The sequence below is a fragment of the Salvelinus sp. IW2-2015 genome, unplaced genomic scaffold (genome assembly GCF_002910315.2).
Source record: "Salvelinus sp. IW2-2015 unplaced genomic scaffold, ASM291031v2 Un_scaffold1683, whole genome shotgun sequence".
Taxonomy (NCBI): Eukaryota; Metazoa; Chordata; class Actinopteri; order Salmoniformes; family Salmonidae; genus Salvelinus; species Salvelinus sp. IW2-2015.
The window spans coordinates 27,819-47,327 of NW_019943083.1; the positions used below are offsets into that span (position 1 = coordinate 27,819).

General features: G+C 46.5%; 1 protein-coding gene across 1 annotated transcript; it reads right to left on the minus strand.

Annotated features, from left to right (window-relative positions):
- Window positions 1–271: 271 nt before the first annotated feature.
- jade3 (jade family PHD finger 3) lies at window positions 272–15,863 on the minus strand. The gene is given in 8 exon segments (XM_024139128.2): window positions 272–1,877; window positions 2,891–3,008; window positions 6,705–6,781; window positions 6,784–6,828; window positions 6,831–7,248; window positions 8,043–8,159; window positions 10,066–10,233; window positions 14,670–15,863. Coding segments are annotated over 8 exon segments (1,953 nt in total). The 5' UTR covers window positions 14,844–15,863; the 3' UTR covers window positions 272–1,041.
- Between the last annotated feature and the right edge of the window lie 3,646 nt (window positions 15,864–19,509).

Sequence of the window (19,509 nt, forward strand, 5' to 3'; positions counted from 1 at the left end):
CATGCCTGCACGGAGTCAATGAGCTCATGGGCGGCTCACGAGTCCAAGACCAATTGCTGCCCGTCACTGCCAGTCAAACCATCCCTCGACCCAGTCAGTGACCACCTGCACCATCAGACCACCCTACTCATTCGATAGCGATGGCCCTCTCGTGCCATTCAACAACCGAGAGTGTGACTCGATGTTGCTATAGACCCTGGTTGCATGCGTCTTTTCTGTTCCAGGGTAACAATGTAGTCACCCGACATTCACGTTTTGATTAAATATATCTATTTTTCTGCTAGTAAAAAGAGGATACAAAATCATACCAATACACAGTCAGTGAATTCCATACATATCAAAACATGGTGAATGATTCTCTAAAAGAGACTACTCCCTGTCCAACTCTGGAAATAGAGACGAGGGAAGAACTGGCTGTTCAACGACAGTTTCCTCATCTGAAATGATGTGAAAGGACAGGTAGCAGCTCAAAGAGATCGCAAGAAAATGGAGAGGGAGTGTAGATTCCCCTATTATGTAGATGTTAATCCTAGATAGGGAGTGCTGGAGTTAGAGAGGCGACCGATAGGATGAAAAATCGACATTGGAAGCATATTTATTGGACAATTGGTATTTTTGGATGGCAATTTACGAGACCTGAGAGTGGAAATGACACTTGAATTTCTCCGCTGTAAAACAAACCCCATCATTCAGGCTCTATCATCTTGCTCAGAGGCAGAGGAAGATAAAAAGACACTGTTTAAGTCAGAATAGTCGGGGCGTTCGTTACACCGAGCATGGGGAGGGAGAAAAAAAAATCCATTAAAGACATGTGGGCTTAGAGTCCACTGAGGTGATGATCTAGGTCAGGACGCCTGTCATGCATCGGTCCTGTGCTCCTGTCCCAGGTGCCTGTTGACTAGTTAGAGCGGCCCAGCCAATTGTAGAGGCTCTGCCCGTGACCAGAGAGCTGCTCGCTCTGAAAGAGCCTGGGGGCAAAGGTCATGGCTGTCACTCTGTACTGAGGTCTACTAGACCCCCCCAGACTCGTGCTTATACGCCCTATCTTGGCGCTCCAGCCGGACTCTGGACTGTAGGGCTCTGCTCCGAGTCACTGAGTTCCAGGTCAGGGCAGTATCCGTCCGTCTCCTGGTAGGGTGGTGYTCTGGTACCACWGYSTCCRTGGGGGKRTCRYGGAGCTGGTTTGGCCCAGGGRCGGTCCTGGGCTGATCTGGGGCCTTCACCCCCCTGGGACACCTTGTCCCCCCGCAGGTCCTCCGTGGTCCGCACCAAACTGACCGTAGCCTCCTTGAACGACCGGCTGAAGTGCTCCATGGTGGAATCACTGAAGCTGACTGATTGGCTGGCCTTGACCCCTGAACCCTCGCTGGTTTCCTGTTCGCTGGGGGTCTGACAAGAGCTGTCCTTCTGGGCCACGCCGTTGGATCTAGGAACGGGCCCTGTCCGCTCTTGGTCCAGTTTTCCGTTTCCATTGGAAGGGTGGGCATGTAGGGCGTCGTGGAGCGCCAACGGTTTAGCCATCAGAGGCTTGCCGGTCTGGGCCGAGCCCCTGGCCGCACGGTTAGTCAGTGTTGGCCCAGTGGCATTAGTCTCCTCCCTACGTGACTGACCTGAAGCAGACAGCAGACTGCCATTGGAGCGCTCCTCTCTCCTGCCTCGCCCATGGAGCTGAGGCTTCCCTCCCCCCTTACCCCCTCCCTTCCCTAGCCCTTTCCCTCCCCCACTGCGTTGGTGAACGTTCCCGCTGTTATCTGGACAGAGGGGGCCGTTGCCTGACTTGGAGCCGGTCTTCCCGTTACCCAGCGACACTTTGGGCATCTTCAGCTTCAGGGTGATTCTGGGAGGCGGCCGGAACAACATGCTGTCCACTGGCAGACCTGGAGAGACAAGAGACCATGAGGGCCAATCAGAAGTATGGGTTAGTCCCCATCTCCTCCCACACCACCATGAGGGCCAATCAGAATTATGGGTTAGTCCCCATCTCCTCCCACACCACCATGAGGGCCAATCAGAAGGATGGGTTAGTCCCCATCTCCTCCCACACCACCATGAGGGCCAATCAGAATTATGGGTTAGTCCCCATCTCATCCCACACCACCATGAGGGCCAATCAGAATTATTGGTTGGTCCCCATCTCATCCCACACCACCATGAGGGCCAATCAGAATTATGGGTTAGTCCCCATCTCCTCCCATAGAAACGTTTAAAGGGGGGCTGAACTTCTGATTTGGCCTCGTTTTGTGGCTTGGTCATAAAGAAATGCAGTGGCCATGACTGACGCCAAACGAGAGTCGCTTTGAGTAGCCTAGCTCTGGGGCTAGTTAGGGGCCGTCAATAAATTACACAATGGGAAGATATTTTCATGTTGCACATCTTTTAGTTGTCTCGTTAATATGATATTTTACAATTTATAGTTGGTTTGAGGTTAAGTCATTGAAATTTGGAGCTGTTGACATTTTATAATATTGTCCCATGTACTTTAAATTTACTGATGGTCCCTAACTAACCCTATAGGGATATCGCTCCCGAGTGGCGCAGTGGTCTAAAGGCACTGCATATCAGTGAAAGAGGCGTCCCTACAGTCCCTGGTTCGAATCCAGGCTGTATCACATCCGGCCGTGATTGGGTGTCCCATAGGGTGGCTCTCAATTGGCCCAGCGTCGTCCAGGTTTGACCGGGGTAGGCCGTCATTGTAAATTAGAATTTGTTCTTAACTGACTTGCCTAGTTAAAAAAATATAATTTTTAAATGCATAAATGAGTATGAAATCCTGGCATTTAAAGCATACCAATTTCACATACTATAAAACGTAATTTTTTCACATATCCAAAATGCCTATTATTTAGAATGCAAGTACGGGTATTCGGATACGGCCACACACAAATCTTACCGTCGGAGATCTCCTGGCTGAGCAGTTTGACGTGGAGGTTGAAGATCTGCTCCTGGGCTTTGCTCTGAGACAGTTTCAGCTTRTCCCTCCGACTCACCATGTAACACAYGTTCCTCACCTGTAGGGGACACAACACGCCCGTCAGGTGAGCTAACAAACACTCACCCTAAGCCACCCAGCAATTTGTCTCCATCTGGTGGCTGTTCTATAGTTTGCATCTCCCCTGGGATATAAGAATTGATTTAGAGGTCAAGCTACCGATCTATTTTACTTGTCATGAATATTTTTTTTGGAGGGTTGGATCCTTGTAGAATAATTTTTTACATTTGACTACTTGTGTGGATTTAGTAAAACTTGTGATGGAAACAATTCTTCATACGCATATTTTAGCTTAAATTTGAGGGAATATCTACAGGAATTGAATTTGTTTTCTCCCCTCAAGAGATTTGAGCTCTTCTGATTTGCACTCATTCCCCACCCCCAATATTCCCGCTTTTTGAATCACTTTTATATACCCTAACCTCTTTGGCCCCCAGGCCTGACCCCTAACCTCTTTGGCCCCCCCAGCTTGACCCCTAACCTCTTTGGACCCCCCAAGCCTGACCCCATAACCTCTTTGGCCCCCAGGCCTGACCCCTAACCTCTTTGACCCCAGGCCTGACCCCTAACCTCTTCGGCCCCCAGGCCTGACCCTCCATTCCAGAGACCTGAGCCTCTGTCACCCTCACTCCCTACTGTCACCTCCCTCCCTCTCCGTTACAGCGGCAGGTAGCCCACTCTCATCCCTTGCTCCCTACTGTCACCTCCCTCCCCACTGTACGGCGGCAGGTAGCCCACTTCATCCCTTGCTTAACTTTTACATTCTGAAGGGATGGTTATGATTGTGTATGGGCCCATAACCCAAATCCTCTCTTGCAGGGGACAACAAGGGGCAGATTCGTCCTGTAAGACCCTGGGTTAGAACTGGCAACCCCTGGCTACCTGCCATCCCATATAAGCACCCAACTCAGATCATGATATGACAGAGCTCAGAGAACTAGACTGAACAAAAAGAGAAACTCAACATACAACAAGTTTACAGTTCATTGGGAAAGTATTCAGACCCTTTTCTTTTTACACATTGTTACATAACAGCCTTATTCTAAAATGGATTAAACACAATGTTTTCCCCTTGTTTTTGTTTTTTTCAGACCCTTTACTCACTACTTTAAGGACCTTAAGCAGCGATTACAGACCCGAGTCTTCAAAAACAGGTCTTCTTGGTTATGACGCTACAAGCTTGGCACACCTGTATTTGGGAAGATCCTCTCGAGCTCTGTCAGGTAGGATGGAGAGTGTTGCTGCACAGTGATTTTCAGGTCTCTCCAGAGATGTTCGATAGGGTTCAAGTCCGGGCTCTGACTGGGCAACTCAAGGATATTCAGAAACTTGCCCCGAACCACTCCTGCGTTGTCTTGGCTGTGTGCTTAGGGTCGTTGTCCTGTTGGAAGGTGAACCTTCGCCCCAGTCTGAGGTCCTGAGCACTCTGGAGCAGGTTTTCATCAAGGATCTCTCTGTACTTTGCTCCGTTCATCTTTCCCTCGATCCTGACTAGTCTCCCAGTCCCTGCCGCTGAAAAACACCCCACAGCATGATGCTGCCACCACCATGCTTCACAGTAGGGAAGGTGCCAGGTTTTGACGTGACACTTGGCATTCAGGCCAAATAATTCAATCTTGGTTTCAACACAGGATCTTGTTTCTCATGGTCAGAGTCCTTTAGGTCCCTTTTGGCAAACCCAAGTTGGCTGTCGTGCCTTTTACTGAACAGTGGCTTCCGTCTGACCAGTCTACCATAGAGGCCTGATTAGTTGAGACAACTAGAGATGGTTGTCCTTCTGGAAGGTTCTCTCATCTCCACAGAGGAACTCTAGAGCTCTGTCAGAGAGTATGTTGGGGTTCTAGCTCACCTCCCTGACAAGGCTCTTCTCCCCCGATTTCTCAGTTTGGCCAGAAGAGAGTCTTGGTGGTTCCAAACGTCTATTTAAGAATGGAGGTCACTGGTTCTTGGGGACCTTCAATGCTGCCGAAATGTTTTGGTACCTTCTTCCCAGATCTGTGCCTCGACACAATCCTGTCTCGGAGCTCTACGGACAATTCCTTCCACCTCATGGCTTGGTTTTTGCTCAGACATTCCTGTCAACTGTAGGACCTTATATAGACAGGTGTGTGACTTTCCAAAATGTCCAATCAAGTGAATTTACCACAGGTGGACTCCAATCAAGTTGTAGAAACATTCAAGGATGATTAATGGAAACAGGATGCACCTGAGCTCAATTTTGAGTCTCATAGCAAAGGGTTGAATACTTATTTAAATATCGTTTCTGTTTAAAAAAAAAAAATGTACACAAATTTCTAAAACCTGTTTTCGCTTTGTCATTATGGGGTATTGAGTGTAGATGGATGAGGAATAAAAAAAGAAAGAAATTGAATAAAGTCTGTAAGTAACAAAATGTGGAAAGGGGGAAGGGGTCTGATATTTAGAATGCACTGTATGTGGATATCAGTCAACTGAAATAAGGCTCTGATTTATGGATCTCACATGACTGGGTAGGGGGGGCGCAGCCTGGGAAAGCATAGGCCCACCCACTGGGAGCCACCCACCCAGCCAATCAGAATTAGTTTTTCCATCACAAAAGGCTTTATTAAAGACAGAAACACCAGCCTCAACAGTGAAGATGCGACTCCGGGATGCTGGCCTTCTAGGCAGAGTTGCAAAGAAAAAGCCATATCTCAGACTGAACCAAAAAAATGTAAGATTAAGATGGGCAAAAGAACAGAGACACTGGACAGAGGAACTCTGCCTAGAAGGCCAGCATCCCGGAGTCGCTGTTCACTGTTGACGTTGAGACTGGTGTTTTGCGGGTACTATTTAATGAAGTTGTCAGTTGAGGACTTGTGAGGCATCTGTTTCTCAAACTAGACACTCTAATGTACTTGTCCTCTTGCTCAGTTGTGCACCGGGGCCTCCCACTCCTCTTTCTATTCTGGTTAGGGCCAGTTTGCGCTGTTCTGTGAAGGGAGTAGTACACAGCATTGTACGAGATTTCAGGTTCTTGGCAATTTCTCGCATGGATTGACCTTCATTTCTCAGAACAAGATAGACTGACGAGTTTCAGGAGAAAGTTCTTTGTTTTGGCCATTTTGAGCCTGTAATCGAACCCATAAATGCTGATGCTCCAGATACTCCTAGTCTAAGGCCAGTTTTAATGCTTCTTTAAATCAGAAACAACAGTTTTCACCTGTGCTAACAATTGCAAAATGTTTTTCTAATGATCAGTTAGCCTTTTAAAATGATAAACTTGGATTAGCTACCACACACGTGCATTGAAACACAGGAGTGATGGTTGCTGATAATGGGCCTCTGTACGCCTATGTAGATATTCCATAAAAAAATCAGCCGTTTCAGTTACAATAGTCATTTACAACATTAACAATGTCTACACTGTATTTCTGATCAAATTGATGTTATTTAAATGGACAAACAATTTGCTTTTCTTTCAAAAACAAGGACATTTCTAAGTGACCCCAACTTTAGAACGGTAGTGTACACAACCATGTCTCAATTGTCTCAAGGTTTATAAATCCTTCTTTAACCCGTCTCCTCCCTTCATCTACACTGATTGAAGTGGATTTAAAAGGTGACATCAATAAGGGATCATAGCTTTCACCTGGATTCACCTGGTCAGTCTATGTCATGGAAAGAGCAGGTGTTCTTATGCTTTGTATAATCAGTGTATATCTATATAAATAGAAATATTATAGTAATAACTAACCCTCTCTAAGTCCTGTCGGAGGTGCATGAACATCCTCATTCGTGTGTGGATGCTGTCTTCATGAGGCAACAGCAGCAGTTCTCCTCCTCCTCACCAGGGGGTCCAGTCCAGAGCAACGGGCTTTGAAGTTGCTCTTCCTCTTCAGTTTCCAGTACTGGTAGATGAAGTCCAGCAGGCTGGGAGGGAGGCCCAGGTTCAGGGCCAGCTCCTCCGGGTGAATCAGAGTGGAAAACTCCTCCTCCAGTTCTAGTAACCTCTGGGCCCTCAGGCCCCRCCTCTCTGGGTCTACGGGGGGTTTGGGCCGGGCCGGACTGAGACCGGAGCCTGGCTCCCCTGCCTTGGYCTGCTTGCTGTGGGCTGGCTGACAGGGGCTGAGGCCGGGGGCTGGTGGGTCGGAGGAGGCCTGGTTCTTGGGCTTGCTGTGCTTCAGGCAGTAGGACCTGAACTTCACCTCGTCTCCTTCATCCAGGATGGTCTTCATCTCKAGGCTGTGCTCGAAGGCACAKGTCACATGGAACGGGATGGTGCAGTTCTTCACTGAGCACTGAGAGGGAGGGAGGACATGGTATGGGTTCGTTAACTCAGGGGTTGTCAAAGTCAGGTCCGCGGAGGTACTGCAGGAGGTCCAGATTTCAAAATTAAACTTTTTAAAAATTTTTTTTTACATGTAATATAAAAAAAAAATGAATATTACTAACAAATGAAACTCATTTTGGCCGAGGTAACCGGTTAGAGGTTGTGATACAATGTCATTATTCAACTATAATGTCTGTTCTTACCCCAGAGCAACATGGGCCTGGGAGGCTCACGCAGATATTGATATCCACCCCACCAATTATACATTGTTCAACTCAATCCTTCTCGTATTACACCCCCCCCCCTCCAAAAAACATAAATGCACTGTAATTMAAGCTTTAAACTGCAAAGGTCTCTCTGCCTCATGGCAAAATGTGTAGAATTGCAGGAAACGTGCTTGAAAACGGCTAAATGTCCTCTCTGACGCGAGGAGACGGGTCTATCAAACGTTCCTTCCCAGGGCCCGAGCCTTGGTTCGGACGGCCATGCACTGTCATACTGACACTCATTATGTTAATTCTATCTCACTGCAGTTGTGTTCTCATTATGAGGGGGGTCCCTGATTCATTTACTATCACAGAAGGGGTCTCTAAACGTTTGAGAACCCCTGAGTTAATACACACTTCACAAGCCAATACAAAAGATAAACCACACTATACTACAAAACTAAGACACTACGAATGTGAACAACAAACCAAGAGACTTGTGATATCTAGTCACCTAAATTTGTTCAGAAACCCACAGTCCAATCACCATGCTCACCTGTATGCAGGCTCCAGTCTTCAGTTTACAGAGGCTGCAGATGAGAGACCAGCGGGAGGGGGGGATGTGAGACACCTTGGTGATGGGCTCCATCCTCTCTGGACACGCTATGCTCACCTAGAGATATACAGGACCGTAGCGTCAGTCAGCACGAGATACACCGTACCGTCAGTCAGCTAGAGATACACCGTACCGTCAGTCAAGCATAGAGATACACATGACCGTCAGTCACCTAGAGATACACAGGACCGACCGTCAGTCAGCTAGAGATACACAGGACCGTCAGTCACCTAGAGATACACAGGACCGTACCGTCAGTCAGCTAGCGATACACAGACCGTACCGTCAGTCAGCTAGAGATACACCCTACGTCAGTCAGCTAGAGATACACAGGACCGTCAGTCCAGCTAGAGATACACAGGACCGTCAGTCAGTAGAGAAACACCGACCGTCAGTCAGCTAGAGATACACAGACCGTACCGTCAGTCACGTAGAGATACCACAAAGCCGACCGTACGTCAGTCAGCTAGAGATACACAGGAACCGTCAGTCAGCTAGAGATACACAGGACCGTCAGTCAGCTAGAGATAACAAGGACCGTACCGTCAGTCAGCTAGAGATACACAGGACCGTCAGTCAGCTAGAGATACACAGGACCGTCAGTCAGCTAGAGATACACAGGACCGTACCGTCAGTCAGCTAGGATATACAGGACCGCCAGTCAGCTAGAGATACACAGGACCGTCAGTCAGCTAGAGATACACAGGACCGTCAGTCAGCAGAGATACACGGGACCGTACCGTCAGTCACCTAGAGATACACAGGACCGTCAGTCAGCTAGAGATACACAGGACCGTACTGTCAGTCAGCTAGAGATACACCGTACCGTCAGTCAGCTAGAGATACACAGGACCGTCAGTCAGCTAGAGATACACAGGACCGTCAGTCAGCTAGAGATACACAGGACCGTCAGTCAGCTAGAGATACACAGGACCGTCAGTCAGCTAGAGATACACAGGACCGTCAGTCAGCTAGAGATACACAGGACCGTCAGTCAGCTAGAGATACACAGGACCGTCAGTCAGCTAGATACACAGGACCGTCAGTCAGCTAGAGATACACAGGACCGTACCGTCAGTCAGCTAGAGATACACAGGACCGTACCGCAGTCAGCAGATACACAGTCAGCTAGAGATACACAGGACGTCAGTCAGCTAGAGATACACGGGACCGTACGTCAGTCACCTAGAGATACACAGGACCGTCAGTCAGCTAGAGATACACAGGACCGTACGTCAGTCAGCTAGAGATACACCGTACCGTCAGTCAGCTAGAGATACACAGGACCGTCAGTCAGCTAGAGATACACAGGACCGTCAGTCAGCAGAGATAACAGACCGTCAGTCAGCTAGAGATACACAGGACCGTCAGTCAGCTAGAGATACACAGGACCGTCAGTCAGCTAGAGATACACAGGACCGTCAGTCAGCTAGAGATACACAGGACCTGTCAGTCAGCTAGAGATACACAGGACGTTCAGTCAGCTAGAGATACACAGGACCGTACCGTCAGTCAGCTAGAGATACACAGGACCGTACCGTCAGTCAGCTAGAGATACACAGGACGCTCAGTCAGCTAGAGATACACAGGACCGTCAGTCAGCTAGAGATACACGGACCGTACCGTCAGTCAGCCTAGAGATACACAGGGACCGTCAGTCAGCTAGAGATACACAGGACCGTACCGTCAGTCAGCTAGAGAATACACCGGACCGTCAGTCAGCTAGAGATACACAGGACCGTCAGTCAGCTAGAGATACACAGGACCGTCAGTCAGCTAGAGATACACAGGACCGTACCGTCAGTCAGCTAGAGATACACAGGACCGTACCGTCAGTCAGCTAGAGATACACAGGACCGTACCGTCAGTCAGCTAGAGATACACAGGAACGTCAGTCAGCTTTCCTGTTTAACACCACATTCTGACAGACAGATGAATGCATAAAAAGGTGTTGATTTTTTACCTCAGGGATCCACAGGGCACAGCTGACGTGTGCCCACTTGGTGCCTGCCCTCGTAGCCTTCATCGCCCCTCCCTTGATGGGGCACAGCTGGCACTGGGGGTCGATGCCCAGGACACACGTCCTGCACAGCCAGTTACCATCCGGTACCTTCACTATACCATAACACGCCTGGGCAGGAGAGACAGTAGGTTAACAGGCAGACAGGGAGAGGAGACCTGAGGATGGGGAATCACTAAAACAATACAGATATACACTACGGGTGGGGAGGAACAGCACGTCAGAAATCAGCTCAAAGTCATTGAAGAATCCATAGACTTCCAATTTTCCCAGAAGTGGTAAACACTAAAACACGAAGAGTTATCTATCCAAAACCGAGATGTAAGTGTCATGGCGCTGGGTAGGTTTATGACAGTCATAAATACCTCTGCCCCCTTTTTTCCTCTACCCTACTGATGTGACTATTGAAAATCCCTTGGTTAACAGAGATTCTGGGAACATCAGAGGGTGGGGGGAAATTAACCATATTTTGGTAATCCAACCAGTTGAACATATGCATTGGTACTTAATGAATATGATGTCAGTTCGGTTGTCATCTGAGACATTCGCATCAATGATAGGATGACAAACTGTACAGTGGAAAGTCTACACATTATAGTTATCAGATTCACATGGAATTGTTGTGCAAATGTTTGAATATGAAATTATTTGTGAGGGGATGAAATGTGATTTTAGCTTCTAAAAATGTGAGAATTGGGTTTTCATGAGTGAATTAGGCCCGACTCAGTGGCCCGCCCACGTGAAGAGACATTGGTTATAAACTATGAAACACGCCCTCCTCTCCCTTCCTATATAAAGCCTTGACGACAATGTAACTTCCTGTTCCGGGTACATTAGGATGACGATCCGATGTCAGAAGGATTCAGATAATAACTACAGAACGAAGCCAACCTCAGCGTGAGCTTTGGTTGCGAATGGTATGAACTTTGAACTCTTATTCGCTACAGAAGTGATACCTCCTAGCCGTTGAGTTAGCAATAGCAGCTGCAAACGTGGGCTAGGAAAGGACGGACAGAGTATCCCGTCTACCACACAACGGCGTTACTACAACGTATCCAATTTACCACCAGAGACATTCTGAAGACAAGCAGACTAAGGACATGGATTACTGGAACCATGTCCTGTGGTCTGATGAGACCAAGATAAACGTATTTGGTTCAGATGGTGTCAAGCGTGTGTGGCGGCAACCAGGTGAGGAGTACAAAGACAAGTGTGTCTTGCCTACAGTCAAGCATGGTGGTGGGAGTGTCATGSTCTGGGGCTGRATGAGTGCTGCCGGCACTGGGGAGCTACAGTTCATTGAGGGAACCATGAATGCCAACATGTACTGTGACATACTGAAGCAGAGCATGATCCCCTCCCTTCGGAGACTGGGCCGCAGGGCAGTATTCCAACATGATAACGACCCCAAACACACCTCCAAGARGACCACTGCKTTGCMAAAGAAGCTGAGGGTAAAGGTGATGGACTGGCCAAGCATGTCTCCAGACCTAAACCCTATTGAGCATCTGTGGGTCATCCTCAAACGGAAGGTGGAGGAGTGCAAGGTCTCTAACATCCACCAGCTCTGTGATGTCGTCATGGAGGAGTGGAAGAGGACTCCAGTGGCAACCTGTGACGCTCTGGTGAACTCCATGCCCAAGAGGGTTAAGGCAGTGCTGGAAAATGATGGCGGCCACACAAAATATTGACACTTTGGGCCCAATTCGGAAATTTTCACTTAGGGGTGTACTCACTTTTGTTGCCAGCGGTTTAGACATTAATGGCTGTGTGTTGAGTTATTTTGAGGGGACAGCGAATTTACACTGTTATACAAGCTGTACACGCACTACTTTACATTGTAGCAAAGTGTCATTTCTTCAGTGTTGTCACATGAAAAGATATACTCAAATATTTACAAAAATGTGAGGGGTGTACTCACTTTTGTGATATACTGTATATATATATTTTTTTAAACATGATTAGCTCAATCAGGAAATATTAATTAGAGAAAGGATTTTATAGAATAGCATGTCATATCATTTAATCCGGCATAGCCAAAGACACGACATAAGGAAAAACCACTTCTCCAATTTTTTGGGCCCTATAACAAAGAACAAACAGCAAAAACATAGACATGATCAAATACAAATCTTAGAATCAACTATTAAAGACTACCAGATTCCACTGGATTCTCCAATTACATTGAAATGAACTACAGGACAAAATACAAACCCTCCAACCCAAAAAGGCCTGTGGTGTTGATGGTATCCTCAATGAAATGATCAAATATACAGACCACAAATTCCAATTGGCTTAAATACTAAAACTCTTTAACATCATCCTCAGCTCTGGCATCGTCCCCAATATTTGGAACCAAGGACTGATCACCCCAATCCACAAAAGTGHAGACAAATTTGACCCCAATAACTACCGTGGGATATGCGTCAACAGGAACCTTGGGAAAATCCTCTGCATTATCATTAACAGCAGACTAGTTCATGTCCTCAGTGAAAACAATGTACTGAGCAAATGTCAAATCAAAGAAACAAACCAAAACAAAGGCAAAGTCTTCTCATGCATTGCTGATCTCAAAAAAGCTTTTGACTCAATTTGGCCTGAGGGTCTGCTAAACAAATTGATGAAAAGTGGTGTTGGGGAAAAACTTACGACATTATAAAATCTATGTACACAAACAAGTGTGCGGTTAAAATTGGGAAAACTCAAATTTCTTTCCACAGGGCTGTGGGGTGAGACAGATGCAGCTCAAGCCCCACCCTCTTCAACATATATCAACGATTTTGGCGAGGGCACCCGACCTGCAGCCCCCGGCCTCACCCGACTCGAACTGCAGCCCCCGGCCTCACCCGACTCGAACTGCAGCCCCCGGCCTCACCCTACTAGAATCTGAAGTCAAATGTCTACTGTTTGCTGATGATCTGGTGCTTCTGTCCCCAACCAAGGAGGGCCTACAGCAGCACCTAGATCTTCTGCACAGATTCTGTCAGACCTGGGACCTGACAGTAAATCCTAGTAAGACACAAATAATGGTGTTCCAAAAAAGGGTAGCTGCCAAGACAACAAATACAAATTCCATCTCGTCACCGTTGCCCTAGAGCACACAAAAAAATAATACCTACCTCGGCCTAAACATCAGCACCACAGGTAACTTCCACAAAGCTGTGAACGATCTGAGAGACAAGGCAAGAAGGGCCTACTATGCCATCAAAAGGAACAAAATTTCGACATACCAATTAGGATCTGGCTAAAAAAATACTTGAATCAGTTATAGAACCCATTGCCTTTATGTTTGTGAGGTCTGAGGTCCACTCACCAACCAAGAATTCACCAAAATTGAGATTCTGCAAAAATATCCTCAGTGTACAACGTAGAACACAAAATAATGCATGCAGAGCAGAATTAGGCCGATACCCGCTAGAGCTGTTAAATTCTACAACCACCTAAAAAGGAAGCGACTCCCAAACCTTCCATAAAGCCAACACCAACAGAGAGATGAACCTGGAGAAGAGTCCCCTAAGCAAGCTGGTCCTGGGGCTCTGAACACAAACACACCCCCAGGACAGAAACACAATTAGACCCAATCAAATCATGAGAAAACAAAAAGATAATTACATGACATATTGGAAATAATCAACAAAAAAACAGAGCAAACCAGAATGGTATTTGGCCCTAAACAGAGAGTACAACGTGGCAGAATACCTGACCACTGAATGACCCAAACTTAAGGAAAGCTTTGACTATGTACAGACTCAGTGAGCATAGCCTTGCTATTAAGAAAGGTCACCATAGGCAGACTTGGCTCTCAAGAGAAGACASGCTATGTGCCCACTGCCCACAAGATGAGGTGGAAACTGAGCGTCACTTCCTAACCTCCTGCCACATGTATGACCATAGAGACACATATTTCCCTCTGATTACACAGACCCACAAAGAATTTGAAAACAAACCGAATTTGATAAACTCCCATATCTATTGGGTGAAATACCACAGTGTGACATCACAGCAGCAAGATTTGTGACCTGTTGCCACAAGAAAAGGTCAACCAGTGAAGAACAAACACCATTGTAAATACAACCCATATTTATGTTTCCTTTTGTACTTTAACTATTTGCACATCGTTACAACACTGTATATACAAATATGACATTTGTAATGTCTCTATTATTTTGGATCTTGTGTGAGTGTCATCTTTTATAGTTTATTATCTATTTCACTTGCTGTGGCAATGTAAACATAAGTTTCCCATGCCAATAAAGCCCTTGAATTGACAGTGGGTTAACACAGTGGGTTAACACAGTGGGTTAGCACAGTGGGTTAGATAGAAGGGTTCAACTGAGGGATGAGAGATTGTCATCATTCTAAAGCCAGAGAACTGGGTACGTGTGGAAAAAATAATTTCCATTTGAGTTAATTAGCACGTATCAAGAGCGCCTTATAACCAGTGCATTTAACTAACGTATCTAAAACAACCACATTGCTCTCATTGCACGTAAAGCCTTCTTCAAAATAGCCGCTATGCGACAAAATCAGTGCTTGTAGGTTCCTACCTGGTGAACACAGATGTTACATTTGTCACAGAAGACCATGTCGTTGCCCTCCTCGCTGTCGGGGGAGCGACACACGTCACAGATGACGTCCTCGTCGTACTCGATGCCCAGCCCTTCTACCGTGCCGATGGCGTGGTTCATGTTGTCATGGCACTGACGCTCCAATGCCTCCATGGTGCGCTCCAGCGTCAACTCGTCTACAGGCCCCTCCCCTGGGAGACAGAATAATACACCAATCAAAACACAGCTCCTCTACAGGTCCCTCCCTTGGGAATACACCCAGTGAGATCACTGTTGCTAGAGCTCCAAACCTCCCTCTTTTCTCTAAGGCCATACAGTGCATTCGGAAAGTATTCAGACCACTTGACTTTTTCCACATTTTGTTACATTACAGCCTTATATAAACCTTATATAGACAGGCCTTATTCTAAATGTATTAACTGTTTTCCGTCAATCTACACACAATAGCCCATAATGACATCACAATAGCCCATAATGACATCGCAATAGCCCATAATGACATCACAATAGCCCATAATGACATCACAATAGCCCATAATCACAAAGCCAAAACAGGTTATTAGAAAGTTTTACAAATGTATTAAAAATAAAAAACAAATGACTTATTTACATAGGTATTCAGACCATTTGATGAGACTCAAAACAGAGCTCAGGTGCATCCTGTTTCCATTGATCATCCTTGAGATGTTTCTACAACTTGGTGTCCACCTGTGGTAAATGCAATTAAATGGACATGATTGGTGACCTAAAAACTGGGACATGCTTAAACCACCTGACCAGGTCCTAAAGCAATGGGACTCCCTAACTCTTTCTCAGATTATTACCAATCCCACAAGGTATGACTCCAAACACCCAGAAAAGGCTACTCTCCTCAATGTTATCCTTACAAATAATCCTGATAGGTATCAGTCTGGTGTTTTCTGTAATGACCTTAGTGATCACTGTGTTAAAGCCTGTGTTTGTAATGGCTGCTCAGTGAAATGACCTGTCCTGATTTGTCATAGATGCTTGCTAAAAAACTAACGAGAAAGCCTTCCTTCAAGAACTGGCCTCTGTAAAATGGTATAGAATCAGCGTGATCCCCTCTGTTGAAGACGCTTGGACCTTCTTTTTTGATATTTTCAGTGGTATATGAACAAACACAAAAAGAAAATGAGAATTATAAACCGGTTCAGCCCCTGGTTCGACCGTGATCTGGCAGAGTTACTCCACCTCAAGAATTGCATTTGGCGAAAGGCTCGGCACACATACTCAGGCTGACTGGCTCTCGTTCAGGCAAATMAGAAATAAGTGTACTCAGGCTATCCGGAAGGCTAAAGTTAGTTACTTTAAGGAGCAGTTCTCTCTGTGGGTCTAACACCAAGAAGTTCTGGAAAACGGTTAATTAAAAACCTGGAGAATAAACCCTGCTCCTCACAGCTGCCCAAGTCCCTTAATGATGATGTGGTTGTTACTGACAAGAAGCACATGACTGAGCTCTTTAAATCACCACTTCATTAAGTCAGGATTCCTATTTGACTCAGCCATGCCTCCTTGCCCGTCCAACATTTCCTCATCTCCCACCTTCTTTAAGGTTCATCGCCAAGCCTTTCTCCGACCTTTTTAACCTGTCTCTCCTTTCTGGGGAGGTTCCCATTGCTTGGAAGGCAGCCACAGTTCGTCCTTTATTTAAAGGGGGAGATCAAGCTGATCCTAACTGTTATAGGCCTATTTATATCATCTTGCCCTGTTTATCAAAAGTGTTGGAAAATCTTGTCAATAATCAACCGGCTGGCTTTCTGGATGTCTGTAGTATTCTCTCTGGTATACAATCTGGTTCCCGCTCAGGTTATGGATGTGTCACTGCAACCTTAAAGGTCCTCAATGATGTCACCATTGCCCTTGATTCTAAGCAATATTGTGCTGCTATTTTTATTGACTTTGCCAAAGCTTTTGCTATGGTAGACCATTCCATTCTTGTGGGCCGGTTAAGGAGTATTGGTGTCTCTGAGGGGTCTTTGGCCTGGTTTGCTAACTACCTCTCTCAAAGAGTGCAGTGTATAAAGTCAGAACATCTGCTGTCTCAGCCACTGCCTGTCACCAAGGGAGTACCCCAAGGCTCGATCCTCGGCCCCTCGCTCTTCTCAATTTACATCAACAACATAGCTCAGGRAGTAGGAAGCTCTCTCATCCATTTATATACAGATGATACAGTCTTGTGATACAGCTGGTCCCTCCCCGGATTTTGTGTTAAATGCTCMACAACAAAGCTTTCTTAGTGWCCAACAAGCTTTCCCTGCCCTTAACCTTGTTCTGAACACCTCCAAAACAAAGGTCATGTGGTTTGGTAAGAAGAATGCCCCTCTCCCCACCGGTGTGATTACTGTCTCTGAGGGTTTAGAGATTGAGGTAGTCACCTCATACAAGTACTTGGGAGTATGGCTAGATGGTACACTGTCCTTCTCTCAGCACATATCAAAGCTGCAGGCTAAAGTTAAATCTAGACTTTGTTTCCTCTATRGTAATCYCTCCTCTTTCACCCCAGCTGCTAAACTAACCCTGACTCTGATGACCATCCTACCCATGCTAGATTACGGAGACATAATTTATAGATCAGCAGGTAAGGGTGCTCTCGAGGGGCTAGATGTTCTTTACCATTCGACCATCAGATTTGCCACCAATGCTCTTTATAGGACACATCACTGCACTCTATACTCCTCTGTAAACTGGTCCCCAAAGCAAACACATCCTTGGGTCGCCCGTCTTTTCAGTTCGCTGCAGCTAACAACTGGAACGAGCTGCAGCAAACACTCAAACTGGACAGTTTTATCTCCATCTCTTCATTCAAAGACGGACACAACAGTTGTGGCTGCTTTGCGTGATGTATTAATGTCTCTACCTTCTTGCCCTTTGCGCTGTTGTCTGTGCCCAATGTTTTTACCTTTGTGCTGCTACCATTGTGTTGTCTTAGGTCTCTCTTCATGTAGTGTTGTCGCTTGTCTTGATGTGTGTTTTGTCATGTATTTTTATTTTATTTATTTGAAATCCAAGAGGCCTTTTGGTAGTGCGTCATTGTAAAAAATAATTTGTTCTTAACTGACTTGCCTAGTTAAATAAAGGTAAAATAAAAATACAACATTTGGAAAGGCACACACCTGTCTATATAAAATGTCCCACAGTGCAATCCATGAGGTCAAAGGAGTTGTCCGTAGAGCTCCGAGACGGCCAAACTGAGCAATCGGAATAGGGCCTTGCTCACTGACCAAGAACCCGATGGTCACTCTGACAGAGCTCCTCTGTGGAGATGGGAGAACCTTCCAGAAGGACAACCATCTCTGCAGCACTCCACCAATCAGGCCTTRATMGTAGAGTGGCCAGATGGAAGACACTCCTCAGTAAAAAGGCACACGACAGATCGTGTGAGAAACAAGATGAGAAACAAGATTCTCTGGTCTGATTAAACCAGATTGAACTCTCCGGCCTAAAAGCCAAGCGTCTCGTCTGGAGCAAACATGGCACCATCCCTACAGTGAAGCCTGATGGCAACATCATGCTGTGGGGATGTTTTTCAGCGGCAGGGACTTGGAGACTAGTCAGGAACAGACGAACAGAACAAAGTACAGAGAGATCTTTGAAGAAAACCTGCTCAGGACCTCAGCCTGGGAGACTAAGGTTCACCTTCCAACAGGACAACGACCCTAAGCACACAGCCAAGACAACGCAGGAGTGGCTTCGGGGCAAGTCTCTGTATGTCCTTGAGTAGCCCAGCCAGAGCCCGGACTTGAACCCGATCAAACATCTCTGGAGACCTGAAAARAGCTGTGTAGTGACGCTCACCATCCAACCTGACAGAGCTTGAGAGGATCTGCAGAGAAGAACGGGAGAAACTCTCCAAATACAGGTGTGCCAAGATTGTAGTCATACCCAAGAAGACCTGCTTTTGCTTTGTCATTATAGTGTAAAGTCTATCCTTGGTCGCCTCCTGCTTCCTTGGCAACACATCAGAGAGAAGTGAGGAAATGTAAAGATTTGAGGAGAACTAGGAGAGGCTTTATATTAACAGGTTAAAACAATGTCCCCCACACACACGTCCTAGCTAATGTTCCCCCCCCACACCCACGGTCCAGCTAAATGTCCCCCCCATCTCACACACACGGTCCTAAGCTAATGTTCCCCCCCCCCCCCACACACGTCCTAGCTAATTTCCTCTCCCCCCCCACATCACGTCACTATTTTCCTCTCCCCAACACCATTACCCATGTGTCTTAGCTAATTTCCTCTCCCCACACACCATTACCCATGTGTCTTAGCTAATGTTCCTCTCCCCCACACACCATTACCCATGTGTCTTAGTAATGTTCTCTCCCCCCACACCATTACCCATGTGTCTTAGCTAATGTTCCTCTCCCCCACACACCATTACCCTATGTGTCTTAGTTAATGTTCCTCTTCCCCCCACACACCATTACCATGTGTCTTAGCTAATGTTCCTCTCCCCCACACACCATTACCATGTGTCTTAGCTAATGTTCTCTCCCCCACTACCATTACCCATGTGTCTTAGCTAATGTTCCTCTCCCCACACACCATTACCATGTGTCTTAGCTAATGTTCCTCCCCCCCACACACCATTACCCATGTGTCTTAGCTAATGTTCCTCTCCCCCACACACCTTTACCCATGTGTCTTAGCTAATGTTCCTCTCCCCACCACCATTACCCATGTGTCTTAGCTAATGTTCCTCTCCCAACACACCATTACCATGTGTCTTAGCTAATGTTTCCTCTCCCCCCACACAACCATTACCCATGTGTCTTAGCTAATGTTGCCTCTTCCCCCC